Source organism: Lutra lutra, chromosome 7 (genome assembly GCF_902655055.1).
Source record: "Lutra lutra chromosome 7, mLutLut1.2, whole genome shotgun sequence".
Lineage (NCBI taxonomy): Eukaryota > Metazoa > Chordata > Mammalia > Carnivora > Mustelidae > Lutra > Lutra lutra.
The window spans coordinates 99,192,099-99,213,021 of record NC_062284.1 but is presented as its reverse complement, the minus strand read 5'-3'; the positions used below and the strand labels follow the sequence as shown (position 1 = coordinate 99,213,021).

At 41.4% G+C, this 20,923-nt stretch overlaps 1 protein-coding gene across 6 annotated transcripts in view; it reads left to right on the top strand.

The window, feature by feature from the left end:
- TRIM9 (tripartite motif containing 9) overlaps positions 1 to 20,923 on the top strand; it is a 110,538-nt gene that overhangs the window by 79,964 nt on the left and 9,651 nt on the right. For 4 of the 6 annotated variants that reach the window (XM_047738461.1, XM_047738460.1, XM_047738464.1 and 1 more), the window contains exons 6-8: positions 5,762 to 5,919; positions 7,313 to 7,451; positions 19,697 to 19,885. In XM_047738461.1, coding sequence (XP_047594417.1) covers positions 5,762 to 5,919; positions 7,313 to 7,451; positions 19,697 to 19,885 — 486 coding nt within the window. The remainder of the gene's footprint in view (positions 1 to 5,761; positions 5,920 to 7,312; positions 7,452 to 19,696; positions 19,886 to 20,923) is intronic. The other 2 variants (XM_047738465.1, XM_047738466.1) reach the window with 1 other exon arrangement.

Below are 20,923 nucleotides of genomic sequence, written 5' to 3'. Positions count from 1 at the left end.
CACGGGAAGACTGGGTAGCTTGCCTGAATTCACACAGCTAGTGAATGTCAGGCAAGCGTTCAAAGCCAGAGAGATACGTTCCAGACCCTGCACCTACAACTTCCAGTTTGTGTTTTAACATTAGTGCCTTATAAACTGGCTTCTTCAAGCAATAACCAAATTCCTCTCTTAAACTTAAGAAATTTAACTTTTTGTTGCAGCACAACTTTCTTGCTATTTAGAATGTTTTCTTAAACACCCCCATGTGGTCTGTAGAATACAGCCATTTGAGTAATATATGGATCCCCAGGTAAATCTCCCTCAATCAGCCTCTCTCTGGATCCTGTCCTCTCAATGAGGTCAAATCATTGGAAGTTATGTCACAAATAGCTCAGAGGAGAAAATATGTCACAGAAAGGCAGTGGAAGGGCTTTCAGTGTAAGGAAAAAAGGAGCCAACCCAATTAGACTTGGTGATGGAGCAGGTAGAGGGGGAGAGCCTCAGGGCTTTGAACTGCTTTCAGCAGCTGACAGAGCCCTCCCCTCCCTTATTTGCTGTCCTTCTGAATTATGTCCATCTGCCCAGAGTGAAGTCCAGGCCAGTTGGCAGGATGGTATCAATTGTGTTGGAATGAACAGGCCCTTCATCTGGTATGGGAACTGCAGCCTCATGTGCTGTGCCTCACAGACCCCATCCCTAAAGCACAGGCACTTGGCCCCTTAAGGCTGCCTGCAGACATATGCATGAAAAATGGCTGTGTGTCCACTCCACCGAAGTCTGCACGCGTGGCAGAGAGTGCCACACACTCTCAAGGCCAAAATGCAGAACACACTCACAAAAATTCACCCGGGACACAAATGATCTCAAACAGTTATTTACAAGGTTCCTCCAACAGGCCATTTGGGATGAGACTGGATTATTCCATTTTCCTTTTCTTTTTTTTTTTTTAAAGATTTTATTTATTTATTTGACAGAGAGAGAGAAAGAGATCACCAGTAGGCAGAGAGGCAGGCAGAGGAGGAGGGGGAAGCAGGCTCCCTGCCGAGCAGGGAGCCCGATGTGGGACTCGATCCTGGGACTCCAGGATCATGACCTGAGCTGAAGGCAGTAGCTTAACCAACTGAGCCACCCAGGTGCCCCTTCCTTTTCTTTTTCATACTTCACATTAATTTAATTTACTGCTGATTATTATCCTTCTGCAGAGTTAATTTATATGCTTTGCTTTGTGCTTGTGAAGTTTAATTTATTCAGTGAGAGCCAAGTCCTCGTTAGACTCAAAATAATTTTTATCTGTCAGATGTTTTCGATGGAAAGGAGAAGCCAAAAGGGCATGATGCAATAGAATTTGACTGGCTGTGGTTAAGACTACTCCTACTGGCCTCTTTGATAGCTGTTAACATACACAGCTGTGCTAGGTGTAGTATTAGTGTTTTTTGGTAGGATAGCTTGGTCAGTTTAATACACTGCACGTTCCCAGCTTGTCAGTAAAAATATCTCAAGAAACTGTACCCCCAAATCCGAGTAAGAAGGGCCAAAATTTAAATAGCATTGAGAACAGTGCTAAAGTAATCTGACCATTAATACAATATGTGTACTTCAATATATGTTTTCTAATTATGCTAAGCAGATTACAGTAGAAAGTTAAAATATTTTCAAAGCTACTTAAAGTATGCATTTAAAGTTTGACTCAAACTAACAACAAAAATATCTGTTCATTTCTTAACTGGAAATTCTAGCCTCTCTCTGGTTTTGGAATTTCATCTCAGATGTCTTTTTTTCCCTTGATATCAAAAAAGATAGGTCTGTGGCTGGTTTTTTGTTTCTGTTAGGGCAGCTACTAATTAGCAAGAAAATTATTCTCCTATGAGCCAAGGATTTAACTCATCTGCTCTTCCTGATTCTGCATCTGAAATCTAAGTGGAGAATGCTGGTACCTTCTTTGTTCAAACATCCTCAGAAAAATATTATCCCAGAATTGTTTTAAGTATAGAAAGTGTCCCAAGATTCATGAGTCAGTGCTGGAAAGAAATGCCAACATGTTCATTCTGAACCAGGATATGAAACAGTGACCTAATGCTCCCCTAAGCCTTTTTAGTACCAATGGCTGTTAATCCCTTAAGTGCCTCTACTCAACCTAAGAACACATTTATCTTTATGAACTCATGTCACATCTAAGAGCCCTGAGTATGCACCAAGGTCATGGGCAAGGTCAGTGTGATGTGAACAGACCTTCTTATAAATCATGGAGAAAGAGCACCCAGAGGTTTGGCAGGGATGCGGATGAGCACACACACTGACTCACATGTCCTCTGTTCATGCATGTGATCCATTCATGGTTTGGAGTCCTGCAATGCATGTCCTCAAAACCCACGTTCACATTTATCTGTACCAGTGTACTAATGAGAGCTTTGCAGAAATGGCTTGTTGTTCCTCTAAAGTAGAAACTTTCCTGAGATGCCACTTGTGTTGTTCAGCCACTATAAAGGAGAGACAGTCCCCCAAGGAACATTCAGATAGGATGACTCAGGAGAATTGCATTCCCAGCTACCATAGCTCTTATGGTGAAATATTTCTTTATTTTCTTTTTGCAATTTTTAAAGTATGGTTGACACCCAATGTCACACTTGTTTCAGGTGGACAACACAGTGATTCGATAAATTGATACATTATGCTATGTATGGTGAAATATTTTATTAATCTATGCCAACAATTCTCGGGGAACTTTGTCACTCACATTACAGAAGCAAAAGGAAATATTCCTCTTGGAATCAGGTGTGGGGACTTCCCTCTAGTACACTATTACTACACACGGGTCTGGAGAGGCAGTGTGGTGTAATTAAGCATACAGCCCTTGGGGCCAGCCTGCTGGGACTCGGACCCCAGCTCTGCCACTTAGTAGCCATGAAAATTGTGTTTCTTTTTCCTCATCTATCAACTAGAGATAATAACAACACCTGTTCTTGTGGGGGTACTGTGAAAATCACTTGGGTGACACTCGTGAAGACACCGTTGCAGAATTTAATTTTGAGCCGAAGCTCCAAGGAAGTCAGTAGGAAGAGAGTAAGAATGGTTGCCTCTTGCAACTAAGAAGAGAATTTTTAGCCTGAAGCTTGATATTATGGGCCAAAAGAATACAAGCAATAGACTTCTGATCAGTCAGTTTCTCCTGAAACTGGAAAAACAAAAACATCCAAGAATGATGGTGAAAGCATTAAGATTAAGACAGATGCAGCAGCCCAATGACAGAAGTTTCAGTAAAATAAAAATTTCTTAGAGTTCAGCCCAGGAACTGTGATGCTATCCATTTCCAAAACACAAATAATAATTTGAAAATACTTTGGATTCTTATACACCATTTATTTTATACCTAATAAAGTGAAATAGGATAATAAAATACCCACTATAAAATCTGTTTTTCTAAAATGTCAGCCTTAGTCTTTGCTAATGAGGCTGTAATTTTGTCACATTTGCCTTTTATATGCAACATCACTTTGGGGTAAATAAGGACATAGAAAAAATAATTCTGAGCACATCGAGAAATAGATTTAGACATGCAAATGTCTCTATGTTCCTTCATTTTCATTTCTCTCTTTCTCTCCCTCTTTCCCTCCCTTTATCTCACTCTCCCTCCCTCATTTTGCTTTTTTTTTTTTTTTTTGATTCATTTGTTTAAGGTCTGGACAATATTAAAATCTGAAGATTAGTGAGTGGTTAGACTTTTTATTATCTTTTTAGTCTTTTAAAGCGTATCCACTGAGGACTTACAAATGAAGTTCTCATGCTTTAATTACACATGACATCATGTATTTCAATTAATCTATTAATTATACCTATGTCTATACAAGGAAATTTGAGTTTCTTATTGGAGACATTGCAAGCATTTGCATGATTCAAGTTGAAACCATCTTGTGAGCTTATTCTTTGATTTTAAAATTGTAGACTTGATTTTAAAATGTAGACTTGCCTGAAACATGAACAAAGGGAAAATGAAGATTGATAGGGGAACTAATGAAATAAAGAGAGTCCAAGAAATAGGTTGTTTTATGATAGGCTCTGATTTGTAAGGACAGCTCAGAGCAGATATTCCCAAGGAGAATCATTCCATGTCTCTAGCCATTTGAAGAACAGTTTGCTTAAACTTATCATAATTTACTCCACAGTTAATATGTTAAAATTTAATATTTTTATAAGGGAAAAGTGTTTAATGACCAGGTGGTTTCCTAACACATGATTACCTGAAGTTAACCCTCCAATTACAATTGTTAGGTGATGCCTGTTTATGGGCAGAGAATCATTAGGTGTTACATCTTCTCTCTCCTCCCCTTCCCATCCAGTCCTGTAGTCTATTTCTTGAACAAGGCAATGAATCCATCTCCTTTCCTCCAATTCCAGATGTTTGAGGATCTCTGAGGCTGTAGAAACCACTCTTTTCTCATAAGACCAACTGAACTCTATGCCATTGAAATCTGAAACATGATTTCCCTTCCTAAACTCACTACCTCCAATCAACTGGTCATAATTTTGATTTCATTATGTTTGTTCTAGTAACTCAGGCATGGTTTTCTTGTATCAAAGTCTTTTCTTAAGTTTAATTGACCTGCCTCACCTCCATATCTCTTGTGTTATGAGCACTGCTATTATTTCCTAGGTTATCTACCATAGAACCCGTTTCCTAAATGGCTGTTAAAAAAACCATCTTTGGGGTTGAGGTGATGGCAGGGAGCAGATAATTTGATGCATGACACGGAGTCCAATTTTGGTACAGCGTACCAGGTGTTCCATAATTAACATTTGTTCATTTAAATGTCCCTGGATGCCGTCCAAACTGTTCTCTCCTATTGTTAAAGTGCTACAAAAATAAATTAATGGTTTGGTCCTAAACAAAAATTTTTTAAACAGTTGGTAAAAACATTATTCCCAAATATATACATTGAGTTCATATGTTAGGAACTGGGATTGTTTGTTACCTTAACAGTTCTATGTCTGTGCGTCTGAAGGCTCAACCCTTCTGCAGTTTGAAGTAATAGAAAAGACTCCCGGCACAAAATGGGGCCAGGGGTATGTTATGACTCATAGTACTGTGGCAGATTCTCACAAAGTCACAAGGTCAACTTGACCCTCCCCTGCCAGGCCCCTTCTGCTGCCATGCTACTCTCCAGGCTCACAGTTGGCTGTTCTGCACCTCAGAGAATGGACCTGAGCTAGCCTAGCTACCATGGAAAAATGGGGTCAAGTTCCTCAAAAGTCTAGAAATGGAGAAATCACTGTTTTTATGTCACTTACAACTAAGTTTTCAAAAATCCACTGTTGCAGCTACTTACGTGTACAACACCTTGAGTAGAATCACTGGTAAAACAAACAAACTGCTCAGAATAGGCAGTTCCAAGTTTATACACTGGGGGTCAAGGCTCAGGATAAATTTTATGATATGGTTTTCACCCATATTATGGGTTACATGGAGTTTAGTGGGCCGGGCTGGAAACCCATCTCCCATTAAAATAGTTCCCTTAGGGATGAGGTCTTCAGTGCTCAAGGGGGTGAGAACAGAGCAATTGTCTCCCCACTGTTAAGGTAAGAAGTACCACCACAAGTTTGCGAAAGGGCTTCACAGCAGCTCAGGACCCAGTCCCAGTCCTAGAGACTTTGGAAGAGATCCAGTTCAGGTCCCCCATGGGCTAGTACTGAGTCAAGCCCCATGTTGATCAGGGGGATGTTTCCCATTCCAAGATCCTGAAATGTTTGTACCTCAACAGAAGCCAGGGTTACATTAATTTCTGTTTAGCTTCCTCTCCAGTCCCAGCAACCCCCATCCTGCAGCTGGAGGAGTGTTGTACCCACAACAACAGCGCCACACTGTCCTGGAAACAGCCACCTCTGTCCACGGTGCCTGCTGAAGGCTACATTCTGGAGCTGGATGATGGCAATGGTGGTCAGTTCCGGGTAAGTAGAGCATCTGCTACTTGTTAACCAAAGCCAGGGACCACCTCAGAGGACCCATTGTGGGGTCTCAGGCCAAGCTTCCCCACCTCTCCTGAGACCAGACCATCCTGGCAGGGTCTGTCGGCCCTTCAACGGAGACCTGCATTCACCTTGAACCATCAAAGATGGACAAAGGAGTCTCTGAAGAGAAACTGCCCTCCCCTTCTGAAGAGAAAGCCCTTGTAGGCGACAAGCTCTAGGGTCCAACTGCTTGCTCTCGAATCTGGACTCCACCATTTAGCCGTGGGATTGTGCCCACTTCTCACTTCTTTGAGCCTTCATGAACTCACTTGTAAAATGGGAGGTGATAATATTAACACATACCTCACATATTGTGGTTAAGAGTCTTTTAGATAATCCATCATATAAAATTCTTAGCATGCCAGGATCCCAGACCCCAATCTGCTTAGTATCCCACCAGAGAGTTATCATTTTAAGGCTGTACTTTGAATACAAATTATTTTTACTCATTACATCAGCATAGTGTTGCAGAAGCATACAGCTAAAGAGGGAGGCACATGCCTAACCTATGCTAAAGATGCATTATGCTACGATTTATTTTAAGCCTTTGAAATGTCATTCTTCCTCCCGCCCCTGTTTCCTCCCCCTTCCCTTTGCACCACGATAAAACCTATACTTCTGTGCCTTTGAGTATAATCTTGGTGACAGTTCCTCAAGTTACCAGTGGAGTTACAGACAGAACACAGAGACCACCCTCATGTTTTCAAACCAATTTTGACAAATCACACTGATGGATAGAAAGCTTGGTAGGTATATTATGTGGGTAAATGCCAAGTTAATAATAATAAGCATAACATTAACTATAAGCACCCAATTTTAATTTTTTAAGCCCTAACTGCTAGTAATTACCACTCATTAAGGTGCCAGGCCCACGCTAAATATAAGGCACTACATTTGTCAGTTTGCACACATGACCTCCTTACCGGATCATCTTAGCAGCCTCATGAACTGGGTATTATTGTTCCCATTTTACAGATGTCAAAACTGAGACTTGAAAAGGCCAATTAGGGGCACCTTGGTGGCTCAGTTGGTTGAGTGTCCAGCTCTTGGTTTTGGCTCAGGTCATAATCTCAGGGTCCTGAGATCAACCCTGTGTCAGGCCCCATGCTCATTAGGGAGTTTGCTTGAGATTCTCTCTCTCTCTCTCAAACAATAAGTAATAAAATCTTAAATAAGTAAATAAGGTCAATTAAATGGCTTAGTATCTCACAGAACTTGAATCCAGATCAGGCTGCCACCAAAATGCTTGCTCCTGACCACTGAGCGACACTGCCTCCCTCACCCCTCACAAGGGTTGGCATTAAATTGTGGCCTGTTCTTTGTTGACCCTCAGGAAGTGTATGTTGGGAAGGAGACGATGTGCACCGTGGATGGTCTTCACTTCAACAGCACATACAACGCTCGCATCAAGGCCTTCAACAAAACAGGAGTCAGCCAGTACAGCAAGACCCTGGTCCTCCAAACGTCTGAGGGTAAGGCCCTTCAGCAGTATCCCTCAGAGCGAGAACTGCGAGGCATCTAAAGTGGCTGGCAAGCCCGGAGGTAACCCCACCACTGCCCACATTCTGAAGTGTTTCCATGACTTGCTCTGCATTCTGGCACAAAGCCGCTGTTCCTCTCCTGCCGTTAGAGAGCCCATGGTATGTGGATGTGATCAAACCAAAGAGTCCACAGCGGCAGTTCAAATGGCCTGGGGCGTCGGCTTCCTTTGATAACACTCTAAATAAGCTGCAGTTGAAGAAGCTGAAAAAATGAAGGCCTGAATGTCCCCCCCGGTGTGTGAAACAAATGTATCTAGGTTCTAGGGCAGGCTCCCATTCTCCACGATACACGTCACTTGCCAATTTTATCCAGATGATTCTAAATTGCTTTGTAGTCCTTACCTGTTTCTGAGGGTGGGGCTGAGGTTCTTTCCAGCTGTGGATATGTGTGACTGAACATGTTTCCAATGGGTGTGGGATGCTAGAGCTGTTCAGAGAGGGCCTGTCGGCCAGCGCGGACCGCCTTCCATCTCACGCCCAAAGCCGAGGCCGGCGGCACCAGGACTGAGGCTTCCTGTGGGCACCAAACAGGAAATGACCAGCAGCTCCGCATTACCTCGCCATTTTCACCTTTGCCCATCCCTCTAGGCTGGGTTAGGCCACCCAGGGCCACTCTACAATGTCATGCCCCAGAGAACTTTGGCTTCTTGGCCATATTGTAAATATGTTGGTCATCAGAGTCAAGCCATTCCTCTCGGAAGAGGGGCTTGCTTGTGTTTGATGACCAGGTATAACCTCTGAGGCTTTTAACATTTTCATTCTAAAAGCAATCACAGCACATGAAATTAAACCTATGAAGAGGTATTTGTGGTCAGTGCCAAAGCATTTTTAGACCTTCTGGGTGTTATTTTAATCACAGAAGTCACCCCCGCTGGCATTCCCCATAACCTCCCTCTGCAGAACTAATTGTGTTGATTTTGTTCAAATTCAAGATGTTGACTCAAAGAACTGTGGTGGTGTTTTTTTCCCACTTCCCACAAACCTTGGCATGCGCCAATCACACTTAAAATGGTTCACATGGTTAAAAACAAGCACAACTTCAAATCCCACAGCAAGGTTGACAGGCCCCTAGCCGCAAAGACCGGGCCTGGGGAGCAGTGGTAAGTCTGTGAGGGTTGCTGTTCAAGGAGAAGGATTCGCTGAAGGAAACATGCCTGCACGGACCATTCCCATCGGGTTCTAGGGATGGGATAGCTACAGCCCCCCGAATGACCATTTTAGCAACTTCTCTCTGGGATGACCTCTCTGCTTGAGAGCTGTTGTCTCTTTCCCCAAGTACCCTGCTAAATGCTAAAGCCCTCCAAGAGTTGCCTACATGCAATGCAGAAGGCCCCTCGTGATGATGGCCTCATTTCCCACGTGCGTACAAGGCGGTTTGATTGAAGAGTGAAGTGCATGTCACCAGAGCAGGGAGACAGTTTGCAGCAATGTTGCTAATATGTATCATGAGACCTACTACTTCTATTCATAATACATCATGGAAATCATATTCTTCCGCTAAAATCAGTTACTAGCATAGCAGCTTGAGCATTCATGTTTCTCTTTTCATCCTGCAGGAGGATGTAGTTTCTCAGTTTCTCTTACTGTTCATAAGATTATGGTGTCTAATAAATTACAGGATTGGAACTGCGATCCCTCGTACCACAGTCACAGAACTGGGGGTCATTTTCTAAACGAAACTAACGGAACAAGTCCTCTTCCAACAAAGAAACTGTACTGTAGAAATTAATTTCTTCCATGAATTTTATATATTGTGTACAAAATATAAGGTATGTATCTAAATACAAAGAAAACCTTATCATCGTGTAGATATATCAGTATTCTCTGTTACTGCACAGAAGTGATTTTCTCATGATGAAATAAAGTTCACACACATACTTTCTCCATAACTTTGGTTTGTTCTATTTGTTTCTCCCTCATTCTAACTCATTCACATGGTGAGACAAGGTTTAGAAAGCAAGAAAAAATAATAATGATAGCTAATTAAAAAAAAGATTTGATTAAAAAGATCAAAAAGATTTGTAACAATAGAGAAAGCCTATAGAATTAAAGAACTATGTATATATTTTTTGTTTTGTTTTGTTTTTAGAAATCAGTGAGAAAAATGCCATTGACAGGGTTCAATATATTAACTGAACTTATATTGTACTCTATTAATCTTCCTTCCTACAGTTCCTGGAAAGGTTTGCTTTGGAAGTTTATTTTCTTTGCTGCTCTTGGGAATGGCGTGGCGGTTTGTTTCGGCTTTCTACTGTAACAAGATGTTTTGCGGTTTTCTTAGCAACAGCTAAGCCTTTCCCCAAGTTCAAAACAAAAGTCTGTATTACAGAAGGGTCCAATTCATATATGATAGCAAGTCTCATTTGCATGTACCTGCATTTAGTCCAAGGTTTAAACCACTTGTCACTTATATTCTTTGAACGATCATAAAACCATCTGCTGACTTACAGGTAACATTATGCAGGGGAGATCAGAGGTCTACGTTTTTATAAATGCTGATCATTTTCTCCAGAAGCAGTTCTGCTTATTTATCTATTTATTGGGCCGTGCTTGGTAAAGGCTCAGTGCGTGCTACACTGTGGGTGTAGAGGGATGAGGAGGTGTCCCCCCTGCTTGTATGAGCTCACAGTCTAGGAAGAGAGACAGGCCTTAAAGGACACGTGACTAGTTATATACTTGCAAGTTATTATTATCACTGGGAAGGAAGGAAAAGGGACTAGTAGGAAGACTTAATTTGTATCTGGGAATCAGTCAGGAAAACAATGAAAAATAATTTAATTCAATGGAAATTATAAAGAAAGTGTTATTAAAAAGGAAAAGGAAAGGAAAATGCATCATTAGGTGAGTTCAAGTGTGATTCGTTCCCTGAAAGCAGAGTTCTCGGAGTGCACCTAAGACAGCCACGCACATAAAGCCAGCTGCAGATCTCAACCCAATTACCCTGACTTAAGAAGAAATAGAACTGTCAGCAATTAAGAATCTTGATGAAATTTTAAAATGAGGCCCACGACCCCAGTTGTAAATATTTTTTAAGTAATCCACTTAATAGCCATCATGGCTGTGTCCTTTTGCCAATGGTCTTTGAAACCATTGGCAAAAGAATACCTGTTATGTAACAAGGCCGTCTTCCCACGTAGTTCTGGGGCTTATTCTGTCTGGGAGACTCTACTCCTGAAAGAGATTTTTTTTTAGATGAGGCTGAAAACAGAATCGGTAATTGTCCCGTTTATTTTTCTCTATTTTCCTTCTGCCTATCTAAACAGACTAACCTTTTTCTTTTTCTTTAATCTGGAAAGAAAATAAAATAGACCACAGGTAACATTCCTGGGGCTCAAATAACTCAAGACTATTAGCTGACTGAAAAGAGAGGGTTTCCTTGACCCCCTTTCAGTGGGGAGAATTGCCAGGGAATGGCTTCACTCAGTCTTAGTGGAGGAGGGAATCTCTCAGGGGAGTGAGAACAGGAAGGGTGTCACCCTTGAGTCTATCAATACTGTCTCACACAAATCTTGGTATCTTCCTTGGACAAATTCTTAGAGTTGGAATTACCAGACCAAGGAGCATGAACACTTTTGAGGCCCTTGATCTGTGTTTCTCAGTTGCTTTCCAGATAGATTTTACACCAGAAATGTTTGAACCGTTCCATTTTTAAAAATCACCTCAATTCTGCTATTAGTTTAATTTTGCCTAAGAAGCAGCCCCCTAAAAGTGAAAGTGTACCTAAAACAGGACTTTTTAAATTTATGTTTTCATAGAAATAATATTCTGATTGTTTAACACCCAAGAACTACATGAAGTAAGTTGCAACATATTGCAAAGAAAGTGAATATGATCCAAAAAGGAGGAAAGACTTCCCAGAGTATAGAGAGACAGACAGAAATCCAAACACAAGGAATAACTGTATACAAGGCAAAAGCTTCAAAATCTGCCTTGAGCTGACTATGATAACAAAATCTCATTCATTCAAAAAACATTAATGGAGCATCTCAGTTGTGTCAGGCACTGTGCTGGGCCCAGGATCACAAAGATGCATGAGGCATGGCCCCTGCCACCAGAGCTTATGGGCTTCATTCTTCCTTCTCCCTGAACTCCATGGCATCTGACTCAGAACGCCTAAAAACTATGCTACCTCACCTCTCTAGAGCTAAGGTATCCACCCGGCAATCTAGATAGTCATCTTACAATCAAGAAGTGACAATAATCTCTGATTGGTCAAAAAAAAGAAGAAAAAAAGTCAAAGTTAGGTGTAGACACTCCTGCGCTATCCTTACAGCAGGGCCCCTGATCTCCTCGGTTCTTGCTATTCTTACTTTATGCACGAGTCCACTGAGCTCATGACCCACTCGGGAAGACCACAGCAGTCTAGGAACATCACATTAGAAGAGAGAAGAGGGACTAGTGAAGAGGGAAGGTAACTGGAAAAACCAAGAACGACCCCTCCCCGCCCCAAAAAAGTCAAAAGACAGCATTCTGTGGCTTGTGTTCTTATTAAAAAGGTTAGAAAGTATATTATGAATTGTAAAAATATTTCCATTTAACATTTAAAAGTCGGTATATTCCCTGGAACCCTTGGTATTGGATATTAGGTATATCTCAGAAGACTTTATAGAATCACAATACAAAATACCGTGAGAAAACTATTGCAATAAACTCTATCTCATTTTGTGTCAAGCTTCTAAGAACTTTCTTCACTGCCCACTAAAAGAGTCCATGAAAAAGTGACAGCCAGCAAGTATTTTTAAGGATACTGAAATCCAGTAGAAGAACTATATTTAAAAAATTCCATTCTATATTTCACTATAAGATCCTAAGGGAAAATTAGGAGTTTTTTCTATTCACCCTAAAACAGCTATAAAGACTCTAGACTACACCTCTGTGCCCACAAATGCAAACCCCTCTCCTGTTCAGATATCGCAATATTCCAGATTTACCCTGTGTATTAATTTCCTATTGCTGCTGTAACAAATTACTACAAACTCAGTAGCTTAAAATAATGCAAATTTATTACCTTATAGTTCTTTAGGTCAGACTCCTAGATGGATTTCACTAGGCAAACAGTGTGGTGTTGATGGGGCTGCATTCCTTCAGGTAGTTCTAGAGGAGAATCTGTTCTCTTTCCTTCTCCAGCTTCTAAAAGCCACCTGTGTTCCTTGGCTCACAGCCCCTTCCTCCATCTGCAATGCTAGAAGTGTAGCAGCTTCCAATCTCTTTCTGACTCTGCACCTTCTGTTTCCCTTTTATAAGGACCCTTGTGATTACCTTGGGGCCATCTGGATAATCTCTCCATCTCAAAATCCTTACCCTAATTACATTTGCAAAGTACCTTTTGTCATGTAAGGTAAGAGATTGCAAGGATTATATGACACGGACATTTTTGGACAAGCCATTATTCCACCTCCCACACTCCAGGAGGAAGTATTATAATTATTACCTCATCCTCCATATGGGAAGACTGAGCCTTTGAGAGGTTAAGTGACATGTCAGACCCTGGCCTTCCAGCCTGCACAGCTCAGCACAGTGCACTTCAGTGCTGACATTAGAAGAGCGCTATTTGCACTCAACTAAAAGGAAGGAAATAGGGAAATCTATCTTAAGTCTGTTTGCTAAGTGTGTGAAAACATCTTGTCCAAATGAAGCAGCATTATGTAGCTGCCTCATGTGAGCATCCAGAAATCCCAGCAAGAAATGGACTCTAACACTTTCCAAGAGTCATGTTAGAATTTGAGTGAAAAAAATAACATTCTTCCTTTAAGAAGGAGGTGAGAAGAGGCTGTCCTTTCCAGCATCAAATCCAAACTCCTACTCAGGTCCTGTCCTTTTCTTCTGTCTGTGCATCTCCACTTTCTCACCCACCCACTCTCCCTCCCCAGGATAAGTGTTCATGTAGAGAGGCCCTTCTCCCCTGCTGGGATCAGAAATTGCTTTTGGCTGGCAGTGACAGGTGGCTGCTTGGGAAAGAAAAGGAATGTTGGAGCCAGATCTGTAAGGTCCTTAAAAGACCCTACCAAATGAGGTCTGGGTCTTGAAGCTCTGCTCTAGTGGGAACCACAGAGCCATTTATTGGCAAAAGCTCTCAGCCCTCCAGATCTCAACAATGAGGAAACTAGAGAGAAGGTAAACAGTGATAAATGTAGAATCAGGCTTTAGACAAGATGCTCTCAAGCATCTTCTTAGTTGAACGTCCACAGGAATCCTCTCCCTAACACTTTTCAGGATTGTCTTCTCTAATGACAATAAGAGGGTTAGAATTCTTGAAATTATGTCTTAGAAGTTGCTTTCTAAAAGGGGGCATAGAAGATGTTCATAAAATGAAAATGCCTATTTTCCCCTATTAGACTATTACTGGCACATTACCCCTTCCAATGTGATAGCTCCTTCTCCCACACATTGAAAGAAATAACCAAAAGAATATTCCGTGGTATAAGCAGAATATGGCCCCAGAATAGCCCCAGATGCATCTATCCAAAATCTCTTAGCAGATATTTTATAGTGATTTTGGAGAAACGTAAGTACTGTATTCTTAAACCCTGGTGTACTAAACCTGCCCCACCCCCAGAGAAGTTGTAACCTTGGGGTGGGGAAGACGATCATTTGCCTTGCAATCCCTAACCACCCCAGTCCATAGAACTGCTCCATTTAGAGAAGAAAGATTCACCCTCACTCAATATGGTACAGGATTGAAAGAATGATATTGGGTTCATATGCACAAATCTTGGTCACCCCGAGACCACTGGAATGTGTCCATGGCCCATGGCCTAAAGTTTACCTTTAGTACATTTCCAAGGCACAAAAGAGAAGCAATGGCCTTGTCACTCCCAAAATTTTATCCCCCTGGAATTGATCCTGCCTGGGTCCTTATCCTGTCCTACCACAGCGGGCAGTGTGACTTGGGATGTGTCCCTTAACCTCTCTGGATTTCAGAAGTTTTTGTTTTGTTGTTGTGCTTGGGGAGGGGAGTGTTGGGAGGGGCTTCTTGGTTTGGAGGGGGATTTGTTTTGTTTTTGTCTCTAAAACTATGGACTTAGAACATATAACCTCCAAGTTCTTTATAATTTGTACCTCTGGCTTTCTTATATGGTTTATTTCTTCAAAACTACTGCTGAAATCTGTCAACTGCTTATGAAAATGTGATGAACAGGCATAGACACCTCCTGCCTCCTGCAAGGATCTTAATAGGTCTTAAAGATCTGCCTGTGATACTGAGAATTCAACACTAATAGAAAACAGATGATAAAGGATCATATAGGGGAGAGTATATTGTCCACCAGAGATCATCTTTCCTATGCCTCTGCTTTATTTTTCCCGGTTCAGAACCTCAGAGCTCTCAAAACATTAGTTAGAAGAATGTGCATTTCCAAAACAAAATCCTCAAGGTAGGTAAATCATACCTGAACAAATTTGGGTAGGTTTTACAAAATCCAAAGTGAGAGGCATGCTAGTTTTCAGAGCCCAGAGAAGAGAAATACTCTGTTCCTTTTAATTTTGACAACATGCATGACATCCCAGGAAATTTCCTCAATTTTTCCATAGAACTAAATTGGATCCAGACCCTATCTTTGGTTCTGGGCAATATGCTTTGCAGTTGACACTCTGGGGAGTAGATGAGTCCTTTGGAATCTGTTGTATCTATTTGAAATGCAGGAATTTTTAGTTCTTCTGATGGCAGTTACTTAGAAATAATGCTATGGTATTCTAAACTGGAGTGGAGGATTTGGTGACAGAGCATGCAGCTGTCCCAGGGGTGTTTAAGAGACTATTTCTTCTCTTAAAAGGAATCTTTTTCAAAACAAATTTGTTTCTTACTTCTCAACTGCAGTTGAGAAGAGAGCTTAAAATACCACGTTTCATTGTAACTCACGTACCAGTTGGACATAATTATACCTTCAGATGCTTATTAGATCATTTAAGGAGACTCAGCCTCCTTCATTCATTTGTCTCTTTAAAATCTTCCCCAAAAAAGCAAATTATTTTATAGCTGGTTTATAATTAAACTGAAACTCAACTTTACTGCTGCTTGTGCAGTTCTTACTGACATATCTTGTCTTACTGGGCTTTGAAATACAACTGTCTTGCTGGACCAGCACTCACGGGCTGCCTGAGATATGAAGCTGTACCCGACCAGACAAAGAGATAACCAAGAATTCTACCAGTCACAAAGAAAGCTGCATTAGCATACACTGTCAGAAGGAAGCCCTGTTGGTTTGCTTTTCCTCTTTGAATTCCAAAAATAACACCCCACAGACTGGTGAGGAATATTTCCAAAATATTCTACCACACTACAGAAATCTTTCATATTCAGTACATGTTGGAATCAGTCAAGAAATTCTGCCCCTAGAAGATTTTGTCTAAATTACTCTCTTTCTTGTGGTCAGCTCTCCTTCCAAGTTCATGTTTCCCAGCTGCTCAGTTTTAATACAATGTCTGGCACATGGTAAGTGTTTAATAAATGTTAACTAATGAACAAGTAAAAGAAGTATGTACCATTAGCCAAACAGGAGTATACCACCTAGACGTTCTTTTTTCACTTTGAACCCAAAAGTCAGTAAATAATACGTGTGATGCCCAGCGGGTCTTCACTTTGATAATTCTTGATGGCTTCTTTCAAGCATAGGTCTCGCTCCAGAATCCAGCCAGTCCTGGGTGGGAAGGGAAAGCAGTCTAGTCAAGGACAAGAGGAAAATGGTGGCCATTAACAGAGTTGATGGAAAGTATGTCTTGACATATTTCTATTATGAGGACTGTTCCCATCGTGCAGTTACAGCTGTGTCTAGAGTCACCATGCCAGTGTCCAGCCAGCATTTTACTGCTCTTCCCGTTGGTCTTCCCTGATCAGCTGCTTTTACTCAACAAAACTATTCAGCAGACAGGATCACTGCATATCATCAAACAAGACATTTAGAATCTTTTAAAGTACAACTTGTCTCTAGTGATCTGTACATTAAAAATTAATAACAGTGATCCTGGATATTAGCTATGACCTGGAACATAGCTTTTGTATCATGTATTTGGTGGGGGGAGGGGAGGGAATGTGGAGGTGTGAGAGATAAACCCCACTATTTGTCTTGGCTAAGAACATTAATGGCTGAGAAGTCTTCTCTAGATCTCCAGATCTCAATAGTGGTGCTTTCAAGAGGAGGTGACAAAGTGGGATGTATTCTTCTTGCATCCCATGGGTATAATATAGAATATACTCTTGGGTGGCTCTGTGTATGTTCATTAGTTAAATCACACAGCAATACACATTGCTGTGTGATTTAACTAAACCAGGGAGTGGTAATACTATACCCAGTATTGTCTTAGTGTCTTTGGTTCATGTTTTTGAATATGTCGAGTGGGGCAAGACAAGGAGACAAGGAGAGTTAAGATTTTAAATTCAGAGCATAGAAAAAGGGCAGGAAATAGATTCTTTTTAGCCCAGAAAAGGGAAGATTTAAAGGGGATTGGTGACTGCCATCCAATACTTGAAGAATAGTAGTCTTGGCCCCAGAGAGTAATGCTATGTTTGATGAGTGGGGCTCTCAGAGAGGCATATCCAGACAAATACAATCAATAACTATAACCTGGAGGAGACTGCCCAGAGGCAATGAGTTCCTCAACACAGGATATTTCAAGGGGAAGTTTGATGATTGCTTCTCAGATGTTACCCAGGGTCTTCCTCTGCTGAGACTCCTGTAATCTAAGATATTATCAAGTGACATAGATGACTTACAGGCAACTGACCAAATATTTGCACTGTGTGCCCACGGGGAGGGCATAAAGGGACACTGCTTGTTTAGTGTGGCTGGGATCGGGTGGAAAAGAGTCTCCCTCTTGTAATTCATTCAGGAAGTTTTCATGAGGAGTTAAGAAAATTTTTTAGGAACTCCTTAAAGAAAATGGGGTAAGAGCCCAACTGAAGGGTATGGGAGGCCATAGGTGGGGGAAAAAAAAGAGGAAAATGGAGATGGTTGGATAAAGTGGGTATTAAATAAGCTTGCCTGAAAAGAGGGCATAGTTCAAAATTAGAGGAGTCAAGGAATATTAGGTTATCAATAAATAATGGATCCACATAAAAGGCTAGAAAAACAATAACTATTTTAGTGTCAAGTTATTAATCCCATGAATAACCACAGCTACTCTCAGGCCCCCTCCCACAGAATGGTGCCATTACCAACTCGGTACTCAGAGTAGGAAAGGTGAGTATGTTTCATGATGGCTCAGATATGCTCCCCAGGGTCTGGATTCAGTATACATCTCTTCATTGGTTTTCAGATGATGACTTGGAGGTATAAACTCTAGAATTCAATAAACTATGTACGTCCTTTCCCTTCATTTTTAAAGCAACAATTATTTTCAGTATAATGAATTGATTGCTACCGCCTGGAAAAAATACACTTCCAAGCAAATTCTTGTTAATAAAAAATCTTTTAGGGGTGCCTGGGTGGCTCAGTGGGTTAAAGCCTCTGCCTTCAGCTCAGGTCATGGTCCCAGAGTCCTGGGATCAAGCCCCACGTTGGGCTCTTTGCTCAGCAGGGAGCCTGCTTCCCCTCTCTCTCTCTGCCTGCCTCTCTGCCTACTTATGATCTCTGTCTGTCAAATAAATAAATAAAATATTTTAAAAATAAAATAAAATAAAAAATAATTTAAAAATCTTTTACTGACATAAATATGGCCTCGTCTCCCTAAATGAAGCCCACATCAGTTTGTGGTGCTCTGCTGGATTTCAAATTCCCCATTAAACTAAAAGATTAATTCCCCCTTGAGAGAATTATAATAGGAATTAATTCTGATTTACTATTTTTGAGCAAAGAAATGGCCATATATGTCATGTCATCCAAATTATATGAAGTTTAGTTAGAAGAAACTTTGAATATATTATTATTGGGAATACCACACCTTAACTCCATGAGTAGCAGTTCCTTTTCTCTGAGATCTTTGTATAATTTTCTTTAAAAAAAAAAAAATTCCCCAAGGATAAGAGTAAAGCATGAAGAGCTAACTTTAATATTGTAAATGCAGAAACTAAAATGGGGCTGACTCTCAGCAGTATTCAATTAAAACTAGCCAATGGCCTTGTTCGGAGCTTTTCAAATAGGATCATGTAACATACACACACTCCAGTGGCTTGAACATGCCCACAATAGCATTTTGATAGGACAAGGATATGTTTAACAGGAAGAAGCATGCTGACAGACTCAAACCAAATATTCCCAGGAAGATCCTCTGGCCACCAAGACAGAATTATTTTTTTCAGTGAAAAGACCATTCTTCAGTTTTGGACATAGAATATTACCATCATGCCATCTCTCTTAAAGTATTATTGTCACACTGTGTTCTAAGAAGGTCCTGACTGGTGAAACATCTACCTCTGACCAGACCACCCTACTGCCTAGAACCACCTATTGTTTGACAAAAGAGAAAGGAGTGATTTTAGTCCTTTAGTGATGTTTACGCCAGACCCAAGTATCTGAAAATAAAGACATTTGTGCCATCCACACACCTCATCATGGCCCCACAGACTGTTATTATTAGAAAACCAAAGCTGCTCAAGTGGCATCCCTGGGGTCTGATCCTAATTCAGAAACAAAGGTAAGGCTCCTTCCCTGATTCCGTTTTCAGCCCTATCTTCCTCTCCTATCCAAAGAGCAAGTGTTGAGTGTGTTAGGATAGAAAAATCATCTCGTCCATTTGGAAATGGAAAAATGTATATAGGAGAGAAAAGGAAAAAGTATGGAAAAAAAGCAAAGAATTGGTTAAAAAAAAAAAAAAGATGATCATCTCCTAAATAGAAACTTTTTAAGAAGCTGTAAGTCATACAGGTAATAACTTCCAAGGTAGCCGAAGGGGTTGAAGTATCACTCTTGGTCCTCACTGGGTAAAATCTACCCTAAAGTTTCTAAATTCGACTCTAAAAAATTGAATGAAAAGGAAACCTTCTAAAATACCTTCTCTACCACTAAAAATTGGGGGAAATGAAAGCAACTGTCTGTGATGTTTGAGGTGTCCTCTGGTCTTGAGTCCTGGCCTGCTGAGAATACCCTCCCAGCCTCAAGCCACTTTGGTTTTGTTAATGCCTTGTGGCACCTGCGGGAGGGATGAGGCTTTGTGCAAATGCATTGGTAAGGCAGGTCTTGGGGAACCGTGCTTGGGCAGGTAGCAGATTTCTGATCTCTAGTTTGCATTGATCTTACATCTAGACACCGATTCAGAAGAACAGACACTCCCTTTTCCAGTGCCTTCGGAAAGATTGCCGCTCCGTAGAATGAGTCCTTTCTCCTCCACCCTTAATCTACAACCCAGCTTTCCCGGGAGATCCTACTTTGATATCCGATCCTCACCCCACCAGCTGAGCTTGCATTCCTCTTTGCAGTCTCTCAATGCACCGGGTGAGCCGAGCTCGTCTGACCTTTCCCCTTGATTTCTCTGTGCCTCGATGGCATCTCCGAAATACTTGTTTTGTTCTTGCCATTCATGTGCATGGAGAGGGCAATGAGCTGATCTCTATGTCTGTGGCCTGCTTCTGGTATGAGGAGGGTTTGGATGCTGGAGCTGTGTGGCGTTCTTGTTTGTGTGGTGTAAGGCCCAACCATCTAGCTGTGGTCAATGTATAATGGCATTGGAAGTGGCGAGTGAAGTTGTTCTTTTTGCACCAGCTAGTACCGCCATGGATGACCTGCTCTGTCATCACATGCAGTGACATAGCACGGCATAGGCGCTGGCTGAGTGGAGGCTGTGGCCTTAGTCTGGGAGTTGCAACCCTGCTGTATCCAGGAAACCAGCTGTGTCTGGGAGACTGGATCAGTGCATCCAGCCCATAGTGGTCTGATTAAACATAGACTCAAGAGATCTTTATTGAAAAATAAAGTAAAAACACACCAACAGCAGACAGCATCCCACAAAGCAGCCAAAGCAGAGAGCAGAACATGAAAGTATTTTCTGCAAAAGCCTGGGCTTGCTGGTAGGACAGTCCCACTCATGGCGGATTTTTCCTAGCAATGGGGAGGGAACATCACTAGCCAAATTAGAAACCCTTAACTGGCCTAAGGCCCAGGGATCCAAGTCATGGCCAAAGCTGGCTTCCCCAAAGCAGGTTGGGAGAGGGCTTTAGATTGATTTCAGGGAAGCTAGACATGCATTATTGTGCAATCGACTCTGTCTAGCCAACAGAATCCTAAAACATCTATGATGCAGACCTATTTGATCTCTTCAGGACTATATTGTAATCGTGAAACACGTGATGCACATTTCACATTTCCAAAGGTTTCTTTTGCTTTTTTTTTTAATCTTTTTGCTCATCCCACATCCCGGAATGAAGAAGGCCACAGCATGACAGTGCAAAAAGTATGCAGGGACTTCAAGCTCTCTTTAAAATGACATTTTTCTTTGTGCTTTTATGTTTCTTATTGTTTTTCTGTGCACTACTG